This window comes from Ochotona curzoniae, unplaced genomic scaffold, assembly GCF_017591425.1.
Source record: "Ochotona curzoniae isolate NIBS_2020 unplaced genomic scaffold, NIBS_Ocur_1.0 contig_883, whole genome shotgun sequence".
Taxonomy (NCBI): Eukaryota; Metazoa; Chordata; class Mammalia; order Lagomorpha; family Ochotonidae; genus Ochotona; species Ochotona curzoniae.
In genome coordinates this window covers 30,300,318-30,319,525 of record NW_024466599.1, presented here as the reverse complement: position 1 = coordinate 30,319,525, position 19,208 = coordinate 30,300,318, and the positions used below count along the sequence as shown (strand labels likewise).

The 19,208-nt window shown below is 39.3% G+C and overlaps 1 protein-coding gene across 5 annotated transcripts in view; it reads right to left on the bottom strand.

Annotated features, from left to right (window-relative positions):
* MTA3 (metastasis associated 1 family member 3) overlaps positions 1 to 19,208 on the bottom strand; it is a 157,544-nt gene that overhangs the window by 23,820 nt on the left and 114,516 nt on the right. For 3 of the 5 annotated variants that reach the window (XM_040993158.1, XM_040993157.1, XM_040993160.1), the window contains 5 exons: positions 15,266 to 15,340; positions 11,875 to 11,933; positions 7,431 to 7,552; positions 2,915 to 3,066; positions 1,926 to 2,148 (listed from right to left, as the gene is read on the bottom strand). In XM_040993158.1, the coding sequence (XP_040849092.1) occupies positions 1,926 to 2,148; positions 2,915 to 3,066; positions 7,431 to 7,552; positions 11,875 to 11,933; positions 15,266 to 15,340 (631 nt within the window). Of the gene's footprint in view, positions 1 to 1,925; positions 2,149 to 2,914; positions 3,067 to 7,430; positions 7,556 to 11,874; positions 11,934 to 15,265; positions 15,341 to 19,208 lie in introns of all 5 variants that reach the window. The other 2 variants (XM_040993156.1, XM_040993159.1) reach the window with 1 other exon arrangement.

The window sequence follows — 19,208 nt, the reverse complement described above, 5'->3', positions numbered from 1 at the left end:
ACAAGCCAGGATTAAGAGACCTGACAAACAGGTAACAATTTGCGTAAGAGTAAAGATGGGATCAGACTCAGACACTAGGAAAAAGATTAATTAGTTGACTAAAAAACAATGACTGGATGCAACTGAAACATTGTCATTTTAGCTATTAGGGTAGCATTAATTATTATAACAATCTGATTCTCTGTAACCCCTGAAGATACATACATAATAACATATGCTCTTTTAATCTCATCACAATAAATATTCTTTTCTATATGCTTATAGAAATAAAATACAGGTAATCTAATCTTGACTTTTTTTTAAAGCACATGACCTTCAATTAAGGAAAAAAATTAGAATGAAGTGACAGAAAAACGCACTTTGTTGAAGAAGAGTCAAAATAAAGACGACATGCAAATTAACTGAAAATCAACAGGAGACAAAGGTTCCTCAGCAGCCAATTAAGGTGGGTGGTGACGGTTTCTTTTCCATTCCTAGGAACAAAGATGACACTGGCTCCAGGTCAATTTCAATGCAGGAATTTTTTAATTTTCTTCCTCAAATGTTTTATTGTTCTTTTTAGTTAAGAAATCACATTAAAATATATGTGTTTTAAAGCAACAATTTGGTTGAACATGTTTATTCCCAGTTCCTCAAAATGGGTAAGGAGATAAGCTAAGAACACTTAGTCGGAAATGCTAGTACAAGAACCTCGAGTTAAAAACTAAATTCTCAAATATCCCTGAATCTAACATTCCATTTCTCCTCTGTGGGAATCTGATATTGCTACCAGTTTCACTATTCTTTTCACAAAGCACTTTTCCTCTATTACTGAGCTTTTACTTGTGAGTTGCAAAGCCTTTTGACTATTCTGTTCAAAATTACCTTTGCGAAAAACCGAAAACCAAAAATAATGTATTCTCAGTCATCACTCCTTTTATGAATCAAAGTGGAGCAACTTACAAAAAGAAAAGTAAAGAAACAGCATCTGACTGCCTTTAAGATTTCCTGTCTATGCAGACAGCAAGCTTTCTGATTCCTGAGGGGAAGAACTGCATGGCTCTAATATATTAGCCAGAGTATGACTCCAGAGTAAACACACAAATTATGTACATATTGCAGATACATGGCTTTAACAGTAAAATCAACAGTTCACTGGTTAATACGGCCTGTGTTCTAATAAAAGGAAGCATACGACTGAAATTGTTGAAAATAAGTGATGTCATGCAATGTTATGTAGTGATATATATGTGATTATGAAATGGAAAACAAATAACACAAATAGACTGCTTGACCACAAATTCACATGATGGCTTGTAATAACCTAATGTGTACTTTCAGAAAAATCACCCAAAATGATTTCAAAATTTTTGTCATTTCCTAAACCCTCTAATAAAGAAATGTGCTATGCAGTGTACTGTGAATCTCTTCTGTTGTATGACAATAAAAGGGTCATGTGAAAATGAGAGGTTTACTAAGACATACAATTTCTAATTAGTGTACTGGTAAATTTTATTTAAACTCAATGAATCCAAGTAAGTCTGACCTGTGTTGCATCATACAGAATTTCATTGCAACACCATCCTTAGGGGTTCTGTTGAGACACCATGAACAGGCAAAAATGTTTCAAGCAGGGCTCTTTAAGCAATTCCATTACAAAACTCCAGGGACAGGATCACCTCCAACCACCCTTTTACTGTGCACCACTATTTGTTTGATAAATATTTATAGAAATTGTGATTTTTTTTTTCTTTCAGGTTGGCATGATACAAATGGCAACAGACAAAAACAATGTTAAAAAAAAAAACAAATAAAAGGCTGTACACAGGAACTTATGTTTATTGCAAACAAACAAACCAAAAGGGGGGAAAAAAACACAGAGAAAAGAGTGAAAGAAGATGGTCAGAAGCACAACAAGTAAGGTTAAGAATTTAAAAACGTCTTACATTCTGCCCTAATGGCAGCATAATTAATAGCAACAAATGGCCGTCTTGCTGCCTGCCGCAACCGGAGAGTGTTTTTGCAGACCTGACGTGCAAATTTTGTGAAATATGTAGTATGAAGGAAGAAAGCTTGACGCGTCTTCACTGCAGACTTTGGACTGCCAGTGTTTCGGACTGGCATCCCTTGCATGGCCTGGCGGGACATGTGACTTCTGACCCGGGCGTCCTGCAAAGTCAGAGATCAACAAACATTAACAAACAGAGCATGTCAAAGTTGTTACTACTTGCATCATGCTCAGAACACAGCACGGGTTTTAAATCTTCCACCCTTACTACTCTACTCCCAACAGAGAGAGCAGAGTGTGCTCCTTGGGAAGAAGGTGAGAAGGGAATGCAACTGGAGGTGTAACCTGTGCTTCTACGGAGCAACTCCAAATCACACTAACATAGTAAGAAACTGGTGAGGGAACTGCCTTCCTTTTGGTTTGTTTTCTAGGTCAAGGAGTCCTGAGACCCTGTGAGTATTGGGAAATAATTGTCGCCCTCTGGTAGACAAAGGGGTTTAAACAGCTTCAATCCGGGAGAATTTTTACCAAAATCATATATCAACTATTGTCTGTATCTTACTGTTCTTCCACAATAGCCTGAGGAAGAAGACAATGCTTAATTTACATTTGTTACTTTATGTAAGAACATGTTTAACAGTACCTGAAGGTAACAAACATTTAATTTGTCAACTCTGGTTGTGCTAACACCTCCCACTTATAGTACCCCTTTGTCTGAGTAATTGCATTATGATCATTCTTTTGAACACCTGGGAGGAAAAAACCTGCTTTTCCATTTTCTCCTTCCACAACAACCCTGAATATAGAGGTACTATGTTAGTTATAAAACTAGTTTTGCTCACTCTGACATCATCTTTATACTTTGGTTTTCTAATCTCTGAATAACAAGACATTTTCAACACCAGAAAAGACTACTGCTCATGTTACCTCTGAGGTTGGGCTGGGAGATAACTTTTCTTCTTCTGACTGGGTGGGCATTTTCAAGCCTCCGTATTTTTTCCAATAAAGCCAACAAGTTGCACATAATCTACACTGCATATTAGGTGGGCCCCAGGAGTACCACTGGTGAGATTGTGTAGCTAAAGATGAGAGAAAAATAAGAAAAAAAAATAGATTGCCATGTAATTTGTAACATTAAAACAAATATTATCAAATACTTCAAAAATGTCCCAAAGCATCTTTAAGTGTGTAGCATAACTTTTCTTTCTCTGATAAGCCAAACATAAAAGTAGAACATATACATGTATTTTCCATTAAACCATGTATCAAGTGTCTGTGATAAGTATTAACAGAGACTATTTGGAGAAGCATCCTCAGTATTTTAATACTGAGCAAGTTTTTGTTTCACTAATTCAAAATACCTTTGATGCACATTTCTCATAAAGATAGTATTTTTATTATTTATGCTTAAACCCTAAATCAGTTTCTTTTAAAAAAATTTTTATTTTACTTTTAATATTATTTCCATAGTTAACAGGAATGCATGCCCATGTATGCCTCCAATTAGGGTGGGAGGGTCAAGTAAGAAGGAAGGTGGGTGGGACAAATGTTTCAGTCTTTTGATTTGTCCTGTGTTTGAAGAGGAGGAGACAGGGGCGGGGGAGGAGGGTTGCTTCTTGGCTGTCAAACAACATCAGCACCTGGGGATGGAGATAGTCATTTGATGATCTTACAGACCCCACTAGGGGAAGAGTGGTCCCAGGGTATTGCTTGAGTGGTTTAGATGGCTTTGAGAGGTTGTTAGTTTCATTGCTCCAGTGTTGAGAAAATCTTTCCAAGCAAGGTGTATTGGCTGACAAAGCTAACCCTAGTATATCCACAGACAGAGGAGCACGCTGCAAAGTTTGGCCAGGAGAACTGTCCAACCTATTCAGTCAGGTGAGTTGTGGGGTCCAGCCTGGCTCAGCCTATCACATCCCCTAGCTCTCTGTGTAAACCAGCAGGGATGCAGTCCCACAGAGGTGAGCCTACAAGCCCCTTCCAGAATCTGCTCCCAGGTCCCAGCAGTTTAAAGTTTATCTTGGTATGGGAGTAAGTCACAGTTCCTAAGAACATGGTTCAGAAACTACCTATCCTTGGATGATTTACAGTATTTAAGGTTTTCCAATCTTCACTGAAAAGGTTAGGAATCTAACAGAAATAGACTCTATTTTCTAATCCTTTATTTTAATCAATTAAATATTTTATTTTACAGTTTTCTTCTAAAAACAGAATCTTTTTCAAAAACTACAAATCCCTATCAAGTAAGCATATACAGCTTGTGGAAAAATGTAAATTAAAGACCTGGACCGGGCACAATAGCATAGTGGTTAAAGTGGGATCCCATATAGGTGCCGGTTCTAATCCCGGCAGCTCCACTTAGGGAAGTGGAGCTCCCCGCTTGTGGCCTAGGAAAGCAGTCGAGGATGGCCCAGAACCTTGGGACCTTGCACCCACGTGGGAAACCCGGTAGAAGCTCCTGGCTTCTGGCTTCAGATTGGCTCAGTTCTTGGCTGTTGCGATCGCTTGGGGAGTGAATCATCAGACGGAGGATCTTCTCTCTCTTCTCCTCTCTGTATATATCTAACTTTCCAATAAAAATAAATATATCTTTTTAAAAAATGTAAATTAAAGACCCAAATATGTTGACTTTTCACATGGCTGACTAACATTGCTATTCTGTAATAATTTTATCTTGCAGATTAAATCACAGCTATGTAACATATTTAAATATTCACATCCAGAATGGATCTGAAGTTTAAGATAGAAAACATTGATGTTGAAACAGTTACTCCAAGTGGAGCATAAAAATGTTTCTAGTGCTACAAATCTGCCTTGAATACTCTTCTCTGATCTGTAATAAGTTATTTTCTTCAGGCCATAATGTTCAAATGGTGTATATTAAGATGCCAACCAACACCTCCCAATTCAACAGCAAAAAAGAAAACAGTGAATTACATTCAGGTTGCCTTTTACTCTATTCAGAATATTATGGTGTATTCGCTGTTATTTTTGGGGGGATCTTTACAAATAGAAGCATAGAAGCCTTCCCTCTAATAATTCAAAACAAATAGCCAAGTTGATTCTTTTTAAACAAAACATTTTTCAGATCCTACAAATTAAGCCATGGATGTATTTGGATTCAAAATATGAAATTTCACTTATATTTAAATATAAAATTTAACTGACACTAATGACAGGCCATAATTAAGAAACACAAAAATCCATATCTTACTTATTTGAGGAAGAGAGACAGATAGTAAAAGCAAAAGAGTAAGAGTTCCTATCTGTTGTTATCACAAGTGGCAAGCCCAGCTCTGACCCCAGGACCCCATCCAGACCTTCCACAAGAGTGACAGGAACCCAATCACTTGTGCCATCATAGCTGCTTCCCAGAGGAGGCGGTAGCAGGAAGCTCATGTCAGGGGCTAGAACTGGTCATTGAACCCAGCAGACATCTTCATTGATATCTCAGCTGCTAGGCTAAACACCCATCTTTTAACTATTATTATTATTCTTAAAAATATCTATTTATTTTATTGCAAAGGCAGGATCACATTTATGAAGAGAAGGAGAGACAGAGAGAAAGACATTCCATCCACTGGCTTACTCCCCAAATGGCCACAATGGCCAGAGCTGAGCCGATCCAAAGCCAGGAGTCAGGAGCTTCCTCCACGTCTCCCACAAGAGTACAAGGTCCCAACAACTTGGACTATCCTCCGCTGCCTTCCTAGATCCTAAGCAGGGAGCTGGAAGGGAAGCGATGCATCCAGGACATGAATCAGTGCTCATATGGGATGCTGGTACTTGCAGGTGGGAGATTAGTCCATATAGCCATGGCAACAGCCCCAAACACTGACTTCGAAAAGTCATTTTGTATGCATTAATAAATGTCTTTGCCTACAAATAACTCAATGATTTAATAAGTAGAAAATACCAAATTCTTATCATTAAAATTCTTAAATGAACATAAATTTTCTAATCTACATTAGTGTACAGCTTATGATATTTACTACTAACATATGGATCTCAAATAAGAAATTAAAATACCATACTGCTCATAAACACATTAAAAATGACACTACTTGGGGGCGGGTGTTGTGGTAGAGTTGTAAAGCTGTCTCCTGCCAATGTTAGCATCCTATGTGGGTGCCAGTTTGAGTCTCAGCAGCTCTACTTCCAATCTAGTTCCCTGCTAATGTTTCTGGGAAAGCAGTGGAGGATGGCCTGAGTACTTGAGCCCTCTATCCACGTAAGAGACCCAGAAGAAGCTCCAGACTCATGGCTTTGGACTAGCTTAGCTCCAGCTGTTCTAGCCAATTGGGATGTGAACCAGTGGATGGAAGATCTTTCTCTGTCTCTCCCACACTTGGTAACTCTTGATTAGAAAAACACATAAATCATAATGTAATTGATGTCCCATCAAGAGATTATACTGTGGGGCCTGCAGAGGACATCTAGTACCACAGCAGAGCATGGAGGGCAGAATATACTGGACAACTCTCCCAGCTAAGCTTTGACAGCAAGCTTCTGGGTGAATAGAGACTGTAAAGGTGAACTATGTCAGCCAACGGACCTTGGAAGAATTTCCTCATTCTTGCAGCAACAAAATCAACAGCATTTCAGAACTATCAAAACCACTTAAGCAGAATGCTTGGAGCATGCTCCATACTGGGAACCCTGGCATGACAGCAGACAACCCTTCCCCAGACTCAGGTACTAATGCAGTTAAGATGCTAAGTGTGGCTTCTTTCCCATTCCCCCAGATACATGAAGAGTAAAAAGAAAATTGAAAACAATGGTCTCCCTACTTTCCCCTATTCTTCAACCCTTCTGACTCTAATCAGTGGTCCACATGGGCAAGCATCTTTCCCAACTAGGTAAACATCAAAAATTAAAAAAAATTTTTTGTGAAGAGATCATACTGATGTTTGAGATTGTAAATAAATGTATAGAGTAGATCACCTACTAAATACTAATCTGCCCAACTCTGTTTAACAACCAGGCAAGTATAATAGAACACCATCTTATTGTGCCACAATCAAACTACAGGGCCCTGGGGCCAAAAGCAAGTACCACAAAATAATGTGTTCCAAATCAGTGCCCGCAGGGAGCTGGTCTGAGGGTTATAAATAGCAATGTGTCTTACATGTAGGTCTTCCCTACAATCTTACACGTTGCCTTTAATCTTTCAAAGTATACTGAGAAAAATTAGAAGATGATCTGGTTTATTATGATGTGGGTAAAGCTGGCATAATTTTGAACTATAAAGAAAACACAACCTAGGGATGTGGAGAAGCAATCATGGGGACCCTAAAGTCTAGCTAAGGTGTGGACGCAGTAAGCATCTAACTACTGCCTGCTGTCCAGAGAGAAGGTGAGGAAGGGCATATGTTCATTGCAGAAAAGCTACTCAAAACTCCCACCCCATCTCCTCCAGAGAGGCCTGGAGGAAAACACTTACCAAAGCAGCTCTCACAGGCTCGCCCTAGGAGGGGATTCTGAGGCTGGAATGTGGTCCCCACTGCTCCATTCACAGGCCCAGGCTTGCCATTGCTGGTGGATATTTGGTTGGGATTTGGTTTGCTGCTTCCAATGAAATGTAAAGTGAAGTGATAAAAATGATTTGGATAAACAAGGCAAAAAAGCTCTACATGTCATTTCTGATTTATCATAATTATGAACTCTTCAAAATGTCTGAATAAAAAGACTAGTACAAGCAAGGTACTCACATTGACCCAAAGCATTCATCTTGATTAAAAAAAAAAAAAAAAAAAGCCATGTAAAACTCAGCCGCTTACGCAAAAAACAATTTTTGAGGGCCCAGCACAAGGATTCAGTGGCTAAATCCTTGCCTTGCATGCACTGGGATCCCGTATGGATGCCCCAGCAGCACCACTTCCCATCTAGCTCCCTGCTTGTGGCCTGGGAAATCAATAGAGGATGGCCCAGAGCCCAACGCCCCTTCACCCATGTGGGAAACCCAGAAGAAGCTTCAGGCTCCTGGCTTCAGATCAGCTCAGCTTTTGCCACTGCAGCCACTTGGGGAGCAAACCAGTGGACAGATCTTTCTGTCTCTCCTCTCTGTAAATCTTAACTGCCTTTCCAGAAAAGAAATATTTTAAAAATGCAGAGGAGAGATTCAAACCAGGCATACCAATATGAGACTGACATCCAAAGTGGTGTTTTATCCACTGTGCCAAACGTCTGCCCCAGTCTAAACTATCTTGGTACTTACTGGGCAAACATAAATTGGCTAACTGGTCCAATCTATCACAGGTTAACATCTCTGCTTAAAAACCACACACAAGAATATTGCAAAATTGCACATCAAATGTCTTCAATAAACTAAGAATTCACTTAACATACATTTATTCAATGCCAGATAAACAACATTCTTTGAACATTCTTGGAACCAATGTAGCTTTCTTTCTAAAGGGTTATTCATGCCTATTTGCTAGACATGTATTGTTTTGTTTAAACAAAAAAAAAATAAAAAAGCAAATCTAACTAGCAATGATTTATTAGGAATACATACTGAATGGCTAAATGTAGACTATGTCCTACATGCAGACTACATTCTTTTTTTTTAAGGATTTATTTATTTTTATTGGAATGGGAGATTTGCAGAGAAAAGGAGAGAGTAAGATCTTCCATCTGCTGGTTCACTCCTAAAGTAGCTGACCTGAAACTTCTTCCAGGAGATTCTTCCAAGTCTCCAATACAGGTGCAGGGTCCCAAGGCTCAGGGCCTTCCTCCTCTGCTTTCCCAGGCCACAAGCAGGAAATTATATGAGAAGTGGGGCAACCAGAACATGGACTGGTGCCCATATGGGATCTCAATGCTTGAAGGGCAAGGATTAGCCAACTGAGCCATTCTGCCAGGCTCCAGAATGAGAAGTCACACCCACCAAGCTACATGAAGTCCCCAGAAGAGTGGACCCAAGGACTTGCCTCTCTCCAGTTCTACCTAAGTTTGTTCTTTTTGGCATCATTATTGCAACAGTCAGAAGATAACCCCCAACAGGCACATAGACACAAAACAATCACACAAAGGAATCACTTAACCTCTGGACATTGAAGTCTTGACTGTATAAAACAGGGTTATTATTTATTCACCTATTGTATTACCAATATATTCTGAAGGCAAATTTGTCTTAAAAATGCACTTTTAAGTGAGACAGGTAACTGTCCTTTGAATTCAAATGACTAGGCAGAGGATTCCCAGAAATGAGAAAACTTCTGACATTTAACGCAGGGCTAAATATATGTGCTGAAACAGCTCATGCAAATTTACAGTTGAACTGCCTGAAAAAAGAATGACAGTCAACACAAATTTTTTGAATGCTACTTGACTGGATAAACCACTGATTTTAAGAATCATAAAAGGAACGCGTGCCAAGGCTGTGTAAGAACATGTGGATCGCAGAAAATGCTCTAAAAAACCAAGGACCCACAGATTAATCCTCACAGGAAAAATGATATCATTGTGGCAATCTGTCTCTGGGAAATGAACATAAAGATGTCTTTTAAGGACACATCATATGAAACCACCATTTCTTTTAAGCAGTGACTCCCTCATCTATACAACCGAGTCTACAACTTCATATACTTGATCTCTTTCTGTATCCTCCTTATTACTATTCATACATACACAAAGATCTTAAAAGTGCTGGAGGGAAGGGTTTGCAAAATTATAACATATAGGGCAAAACTACTGCCTAAAGGCTGGCACCCCATATAGGTGCCAGTTCAAATCTTGGCATCTCCACTTCCTATCTAGCTCCTTGCTAATGTACTCAGGAAAGCAGCAGAGGATGGCTCAAATGCTTGAGCATCTACACAAATGTGGGTGAGCCAGAGGAGGCTTCTGACTTCTGACTTCGGCCTGGGTCAATCCCAGCCATTTCATCTATGTGGGGAGTGAAACAGTACTCTTTCTCTTTGCTATGGCTTTCAAGTAAATAAATACATCTTTTTTTTTTTTTTAAAGTTCATGGTGGGGGATCCAGCATTGTGGTATGGTAGCTGAAGCAGCCATCTGTGATGCCCACATTCCACATCGATACAGGTTCAAGTCTTGGATGTTCTATTTCTGATCCAGCTCTCTGCTGATGTCTCTAGAAAGCAGTGAAAGACAGTCCAAATATATGTACCCCTTCACTCACATGGGAGACCTGGATGAAGTTCCTGGCTCCTGGCTTCCGCCTGGCCCAGTCATGGCCATTGTAGCTACTTCGGGAGTGAACCAGCAGTTTGCAGATATCTCCGTGTGTGTGTGTGTGTGTGTGTGTGTTCTTCTCTCTAACTCTGCCTTTCAAAAAAATAAACTAATTTTTAAAAGTTCATGGAAAATGCCATATAAAAACTATGCATGGACTTCAAAAATATTTTGTACTAAAATGAACTTTTTATTCAATTTTTCATAAGCTTTTTGAAGTGTTCTTCTATAATCTTGATGCCTAAAACCATTCACTTGAAAATTTTTTTCTGCAAAGGAAAATACTAAATGTTATAGGTTTGCAAGTAATATAATTTCTGTCACTGTATACAAAAGCAAAAATAGTGAATATACAAATGAGTGACCATGCTGGCCACATCTCACTAAAACTTTATTTGCAGAAACAGGCATTAGAATTGGCCCACAGTTCCCTGACTTAAAGCAAGAATGCCAGATCAATGCACAGCAGACCAGAAACGCTGATCTGGATAACTTTGGTTAAAACTCGTGACATGAATTTTCTTTTGATGTTAGCAACACTGTGATATATAAGAAAGCTGGCATGTTTGCTTTTAAAACTCTAGAACACAAAAGCTGCAACTGTATTTGTGGAGGGAGTTACTCTTAAAAGAAATCTGAGGATGGAATATCACAATTTTAAGTTAAAATGATGGACCCTGTAAATTGCATACTATAAAAATTAAACAATAGCTTGCTGTATGAGGTAAAAGTTTAATATAAAAGATACTAAGTCACTGCCCAGGAGGTCTCCAATACATAAAAAAAAGATATGTATCTACTGAAAAATGGCTAGGTATAAAAAAAACTGTACATAGCTCAAAGAATGGGAAAAATCTTGCAGGAGCATAGGAAAACTTGTGATAAATGTCATTTTAATCCCCCCCAAAAATTTAGGATAGCACTATAGTTATGGTACTCAATAAACTAATTATTCTTGAATAATCAATATTTAAAACCTGAAGAGATCATTTAAAACATAGGAAATGAAAAACATAGAATATGACCATAGTTTCTAAACTCATAGGATAATGACAGAATGCTACACCTGAAATTATTGAAATCTACGTTTTGATTGGTACTAGATCCAAGAAAACTACGTAAAATCCTCTATCACATAAACAGCAAACTTAATAAGGAAATGCATGATGTCCAACAAAGCTCATTCATTCAGCCAGCAGGCTTCAGGAGGCTCACAAAATCATTTTGTCTGGTCCTGCCCAAGGCAAATGCAGCTTGGACTCAAACTTAAATATATCTGCAGCAGGCTGTTATAAGTTGTTAATTTTGTGTGCCCAATGAATTTTATTATAAATATCCAAATGGTATTGAAACAAGAAGAAAAACATGCTTTTGAGGTTTCAAAGACCCAGGATTTCTAAAACACATCTGCTTCAAACGGTGTAAACTTTCATAAGTTGGTTTCTGAAACTTTCCCTGCAGCTCTTGTGGTATTCTTCCAGTAGTTCTTAATTAACTTGCAATTTCTCTCACTTGCTCCTTTTTCTTTCAAATTTGTAGTAATGAATTACAAAGTGAGTCACATGCTTTATAGAAGAAATGACATACACAAAGAAATTCAAGATTAGCTGACACTTAGAAAAAGACATATCTTGTAATGACAGAATGAGGATCATGAAAAATATTTTCAAAAGATTGCTGTTACTTACTAAGTTGGGATGTAGACTTGTTTCAGCTTACTCTCAGCCTCTGCTGCTTTCAGACGTTTCTGATTCAAAAGATGGGTAAAATATTTTATATGTAGTGCCTAACAATTATTACCACTTCATTATCTTTAAAAATACACAAGAGAAGAAACATTACAGCATAACTCAAAAATTGCCATTTCAAGACAAGCTCTCTTTTATATGCATATTCTTGAGCTGCAGTAAGGAAAGTTGCTGAATTCTGAGACAAACTAAAGTATTAATATTTAGACACAGATTTTTCAAATAGCACAATGAACAGCTCCATTCCCAGTTCCTTCATGAGTGAATAAACAGGGCTTTTAAAGTCATATTTTTACTTTTCAAATGTAGATTCTTCTTCATTTCTTACTTGCCTTTCTGGTAGAGAAAAAAAAAAAATCTTTGCTTTTAGAAGAATGATTACATCCAAAAATCCAATCAGGAGAAGAATTTGTGGTTATTTTAAGTAGAACTAAATACACATCTATCTTCAAATGCTGAGAGAGATGCAGCAAACTTTAGATCTTGGCTAAACTCACTTAAGATTTTACTGGAACTAATTAGGAACCAAATGCAGGAAAAAGAATGGGAAGGAGATTATTTAATTGAATCCAGACACCAATCAACACAACAGCAAACGCAAACAGGAAAGGCAAACAACACACAGCTGATGTCCAAAAGTAAGACAAATGACAATATAGGGCTATCTTTCATTTATCCAATGAGTGGAAACAAAACCACTTAGGGGGACAACTTGTATGACATTGTCGGGAATACTGTCATCAAACACTTGAGGCCATCATCTCCAACACATGTACAGATGCTTTTGATTTCAGTAATACAGGCTTTCAGGTTTTCATTTCTATGTAAGTTGTCTGAAATAAGAATTTTTTTTAACTTGTATGCACTGACACTGGGAATTTTTCAATAGGTCCAGGCTATTTGTTTATTATTCATAACTTCAAAAACTCACTATACAAAAGTGATCCTTAAAATTCTTTTCAAAGCTTCCAATATTTGACACTGTGTAACCTCATAATTAGAAAAAATGTTCGTGTTAAAACATTTGCCTCTGACTTTGTGAGTTACAACACATGACCAAGGTAAGGATGTAAAACAAGCACTGACTAAAATGGCGTTTTATTTTAGAAAACTGTATCTCTCCCCTCAGAGTCAATAGTATTCAAAGTAACAGACAGTCACACGAATTTAGAACATTTAGGAAGGTTTGAAAAAATCAAATGATTCTCTGCTTTTACAGAAAATTTGAGAACAATCATATGTATATCATGAAAAAAAATGAAACTAACAACACTACAATGGCTAACGTCAAAGATGTAGGGGATATAAGCAACACAAATGCTATGAAAGAAAATTTCAGAAGATCATTTATCTAAAATTATATTCTTGACAGCAGTGATCTAAATGTTCAAATCTGATAAAAATGACTTGTTCCAGAAGCTCGTGCTGATGTTGCACAGTTGGTATTTCTCACCAACACTCACAGAGGGATACAACAGTCACATGCAAGGAACCTATATCCTTCCCTGACATCCTCAACTACCTGCCACAATGAATGCTGAAGTCAAAGATATATATATATATTAAGATGATAGTCCTAAAAATGATATTTAAAAAATACAAAATCAGGTTAGCGTCAAAAAAGTCTTGAAAGATAAAGCAAATAAAACATTTAAAATTAGTTCAGTAGGACAGACCAAGCTGGGTCAGTTTACAGCACCCACTGGCTGACCTGAGAATCAGGATGGGGTGCAGGACAGGCCAAGTTGGGCTGAACACCAGCCAGTTTATATTAGTGCCCAGCTAGGGGCTGTCCAGGTTGGGCTAGGCTGTAGCACCCACCAGCATGAGTTGGAACTAGAGGAAGGTTGGGCCGAGCCAAACTGTAGCACCTGCTGGCAAATGCCGAGATGAGGCAGGCTGTGTGAGACTGGGCCGCAGCACTCACTAGCACACATAAGCTCATGGAGGGAGGTGTGAGCCCTGTAGAGGGGCTGTGGGGTGAGGAGAGCCAGGCTAAGCAACTGTATCCACTGGTGCATGCATGAGCCTGAATAAGTGCAGGCTGCTCAGGCTTTGCCTCAGCAGCAGCTGGCAAATGCTGAGACTGGGGGCAGGTCCTGTCAGTCTGGATCACAGTACCATCTGGAAAGTGCAAGATTCAGGGCTGGGAGTAGTCCTAGTAAGGACACTGAGATGTAGCTCCCACCAGTAAGCATGAAAACCAGGGCTGGAGCCTGGCTAGACAGGCAGTAGGTAGCAACTACCACTGTAAGGTGGATGGATGGTGGGGTTGGTTAGGCTGAGCTAGGTTGCAGGACCCAAGGATATCTATGAGAGCTGAGGAAGCAGGATGGACTGGACCAGCCTGCTGCACATATCAGCATGCACAGGAACTGGGAGTTGGGGCAAGCCTAGAGGGAGTTATTGGGTGTACCTCTGACCAGGCTGCAGTTCTTGTTGGTGTGCATGAGGCCTGAGTGTGTGGTGGGCAGGATTGGGCTGGACTATAGCATCCACTGGTTTGTGTATGAGATGAGACCGAACTAACTGGGCAACTGCAATCACCAGTTTGTAGGCTGTTGTGGGTCAAGCACTGAGCCGGATCCAGTACTGGTTTCTTTGGGGATTCCTCCAAACTGAACTGCTGGATTCCAAAACCCCAACCACAGGAATATCACAGGATTTGTGGTCTGATTGTGGAATGCATGTCAGAACTGGGCCTCCTCAGCTGCTAAAGCCTGTGCTGTGGACAGCTTGCCCAGATGCACACAGGACACACGACAGCTCACTGAGGCCTGCAGAGGACATCTAATACTATAGAGGGCAGAATAAAATGGATAACTCTCTTGGCCAAGTGTCTGACAGCATGTATTTGGACAAGTGGAGACTCTGAGGTGGACTCTGTCAGCCAATTGACCTTTGAGGGATTTCCTCAACCTTGGAGCAATGAAATCAACAGCATTTCAGAATCATCGAAACCATTTAAGCAGCACTCTCAGAACATGTTCCACAACAGGGACCCTAGGGTGACATCCCACATCCTCTGGTACTGGTGCAGTTAGGTTGCTGGGAACGACCATATCCTCTTCCCCCAGATACAAGAATAACAGAAAGGAAGACTGGAAGCAGTTGTCTCATCCACTTTCCCCTATTCCTTGACTTTCACACCATAATAAGTGGTCCACATGGACACACACCCTTCTCAACTATGTAAATATCATCAAAAGAAAGTAACTCTACAATGAAAAATAAATCAATAAAATTAGTGCTCTGTTAAGAAGTACTAAAACAGAAACAGAAAGTTCATGGTAATGAAATCATACTAGTAACAATGTGGGAAAAAAATCACCTGTTGCACGTATCTGTCAGTAGTCTTCCACATGTAATAATACTCAATGATGCTAGTCAGTGACTTCCAAGGAAGCTGGAAAAGAAAAACATGTAACATGATAATGTAAATAGGCTGCTGTAGGAAGTGCTTCATTTAAAACTGCTTTCAAATAATAAAGCAAGTATCCATCTGGAAGAAGCACTTGAGAAAACAAACTAATTCTTCGTGAGATATCCCAAGTAAGATATATTCAGAGGAGTTTTGGGCCCAGTGCCAATCTGGGCAGTCCTGCTTCCCATCTAGCTGCCTGCTTGTGACCTGGGAAAGCAGTTGAGGACGGCCCAAGGACTTGGGACCCTGCACCCAAGTGGGAGACCTGGAGGAGGCTCCTGGCTCCTGACTTCAAATCGGCTCAGCTCTGGCCATGCAGTCACTTGGAGAGTGAATCATCAAACAGAAGATCTTCCTCTGTCTCTCCTCTCTGTATACCTGACTTTGCAACAAAAATAAATAAATCCTTTTTTTTAAAAAAAAGAGTCTCTAGCTGTACTTTTCACTTCCCATTTGATTAAAAATCATAATCTTTATGACCGATGATATTTCCTACAGGTAAGGTTATAGCACAGCTTTAGAAATGATAATTAAATTGCCTTAGTCTGCATTACTTTTACTTTCAAAGATACCAGGGTGTCACTTGGTCTCCAGTATATTTTTCTCTTCTTTTACAAACCTATTTTGTTGTGTAGAGAGTAAACACCTAAACTTTCAGTAAAGGGAGATTTGTCAGTTATCCAAGAGGCAAATGAAACGAGATAAAGCAGCATGATGATATAAATGACCTGTAACACAATCTTTAACCATTGCAGACATTTGCACAGTGATTCAGCCTTGTGACTTCCACTAAATTTGACCTCATGCAGTGTTAAGAACTAGGGCATTAAAACAGTGTTTTCATTGTAGCCAGAGGTCTGCTTGTGATCCACATGAACATCCATGTCATTCCTATCACCTTCCCTATTTAATTCACCCGTCTGGTCTGAAGGGGGGGAAACAAATAAATTTTAGAGCAAGTTAACTACTTTATGCTTAATTGTGCAATAACTCCTACAGTGGAATCATAGGTAGTCATCTTACAAGATCAGTTCATAGGCACATGATATGACCTATAGCTAAAACAAATTTTTCAAATTCAACTTGTTCAGCTAACAAAGTTTAACCTATATGAAAGACAGTATAAGGAGCCTTCAGTGACTCTCACAGGACAGTCACGGGGTGGACTTCCAAGGTTTATAAACAAGCTAAGAGCTTTCAACATATATTATTCTTTTAAAAGAAACTGGCACTACAAGTGGTGTTTATTGGTAAGCCTGAGAAAGGTTGAAATCATGTAAAATGAACTTCATCGAGAATCATATTTTATCCAGTCCAAAGGGTGTTAATCAGTTGTGTCTCACAAGCCACTCTCTTAGCAAAAAGAGATAGATCAAAAAGACAGAAGTTAAAAGTTCTAGGCAGCTATTGTTGCAGTACCATTTCTCCCTCAACCCTCAACTCCTGGCTTTAGGGGAATTCCTTGAAGCAAATTCATTGACAAGGAAAAAATGCAAATGCAATGGATGGCTTTGCATGATATTTTGGGATCAATCAAAATAATGCTATCGAAGCAGTTCAACCCCAAGCAGAAGCAGCTTTGAAGCACAAGAAAGAACAGAGACCCTATGAAGGACAAAATATTAAAGTGAACATCCAATTTACCACTGGGAGTGCAGAAATGGCTTCTTTTACTTTTTATTTTGAATATTTACTTTTATCCAAAAGGTGGGGTTATAGAGAGAAAAGGAAAAACAGACAGAGCCAGAGGCGATATAGGTTACTGGCACCACAAGCAGAGGCTTAGCCTGATACATCACAGTGTCAGCTCCAAGACGGCCTCTTTCAACTGTAACCTTAGTAGTCCAGCTAATACTAAACAATAGGCAGCAGTACAGATTCTTACACCTAAGAAATGTGGCACTGATCAACAAGAGTCAAGGGAGAGCAGGAACCAAGCAAAATTGCTGGGACAGGCAATAAACACTGTTGGAAGGGTTTCTGCTAAAACAGTGTCAGCAAAGGATGAGGCCAGATTCTTAGCTTCACTTTACAGCACCTAAGCCAGGATTCCTGGCCCTCCTGGAGGTTCTCTAATATACTGTGATAAATTTTTTTTTTCCAAAATACTTATTTATTATATTGGAAAGGCAGGTCACATTTACAGAAGAGGAGAGACAGAAAGATCTTCTATCCACTGGTTCTCTTCCCAAATGACTGCAATGGTCAGAGCTGATCTGATCTGAAGCAAGGAGCCAGGAGCTTCTTCCAGGTCTCTAGGACCTAAATTCAGAACTGAATTAAGCAGGAATCGAGAAGGTATGACAAAGCATCAGTATAGCTGGAGCTGAGCTGGCAGGCAAAAACTGGCTCTGGAGCCAAGAGCTCTGTGAGAGCTTCTCTGCATTACAGGACATACTGTGGTGCCAACAGCACACTTTACAGGTGAGAATTTGAAATCTGTGGTTGCACAACCACCTCCTGTTCACCCACAAGGCAGGGAGGGATCCATTGCCCCACAGTAGTACAAGATGGCTGAACACACAACATGTATAACACATGGTACCTGATACCAAACCTGAGACCATATTGGCAGCTGATAGGCGACAGGTATGCAGTCTGGGGGAAGAGGACAGTGACCTCCATGCAGGGCCACATGAGACCTGTGCTCAGGAATAGAATGTACCAGGAGGAGCTGTGCAAGTGTGATTTAGAAGTAACAGGAGAGTAAGGTGCCCCGGGTTCTTGCAGAAGGTCTTATGGAAAAATGTGATTGGCTGCTGTGGGGGGAGAGGGCAGGGGAACTCACGGATAGGCTTTGGAGGCTCTGTGGGGTTCAAACTTACAAAGCCAACATGTGAGAGGTTGGCCTTCCCACTCAAGCAAGATAGCTGTAACAGTGAAACTCAAACCAGTCACAAGTGAGGAGAAGGGATGGGCTCAAGTCCTCATGCATGCTGACAGCTTGAAGAGAGATAAGATAAACTCATTTCTAAAGATAAATACTGCTTAACTTAGTCTCTGTTGCTGCTTACACAAGATACTCTATTTCTAATAAAAAAATACAACATGCAAAAAAAAAAAAAAAACAAAAATCAGCAAGAAAACACTGGCAAATGACTCATTGTACAGGAATAAAAGTAAGTAATACAATGGAATCCTAAAACAACCCAAAATGTTGGAAATGCTAGATAAGATCTTTACATAAAATGTGATTAATATATTAAAGGAACTAGTTCAGAAGATGGACAACATACATGGAAGATTACATGAACTGCAACAGAAAGACAAGTGAGGCTGAAAAGCAACATTCAATGATCACATGTGCAACTACCCTCCTGCAAATGGAGGTGTGTGACCAGTATCAGAGGAGAACTATCCAGAATTAATGGAAAATAAGAAATAACAGATATAATAGCTAGGAGAATAACTGGAATAATTACAAAGAAAACAAGTTTAGGCAAAGAAATAAAATAATGTACATCAAAAGTAAAGAGAATTGAAGATAAAGAAGCAATGCATCATAGAAACCCCTTGCCATACTGGTGGGTAGATAAGAACTTAAAAAAAAAAGAATATACATAAAAGTTTGTGTGTGTGTGTGTAAAAAGAAGGGAGCGAGGGATAGAAAGAGGGAAGGAGCAAGGAAACAAGGATGGAACTCCCCACCAAAAGCTACTTTCACAGGAAAGGCAGCTTAAGAGTATCTATCCATAAAGAAAAAGTGGATTCTGTGAAGAGTGAATTCTCTTTCTAGGGGGACAGTAAAAAGATTTTCAGACCATAAAAACTCCCACAACAACAAAAAACTACCTTGAATTCACTGTCAGTTAAAGAAGAATACTTATATTGGAATAAAAGTTTCCAAAAA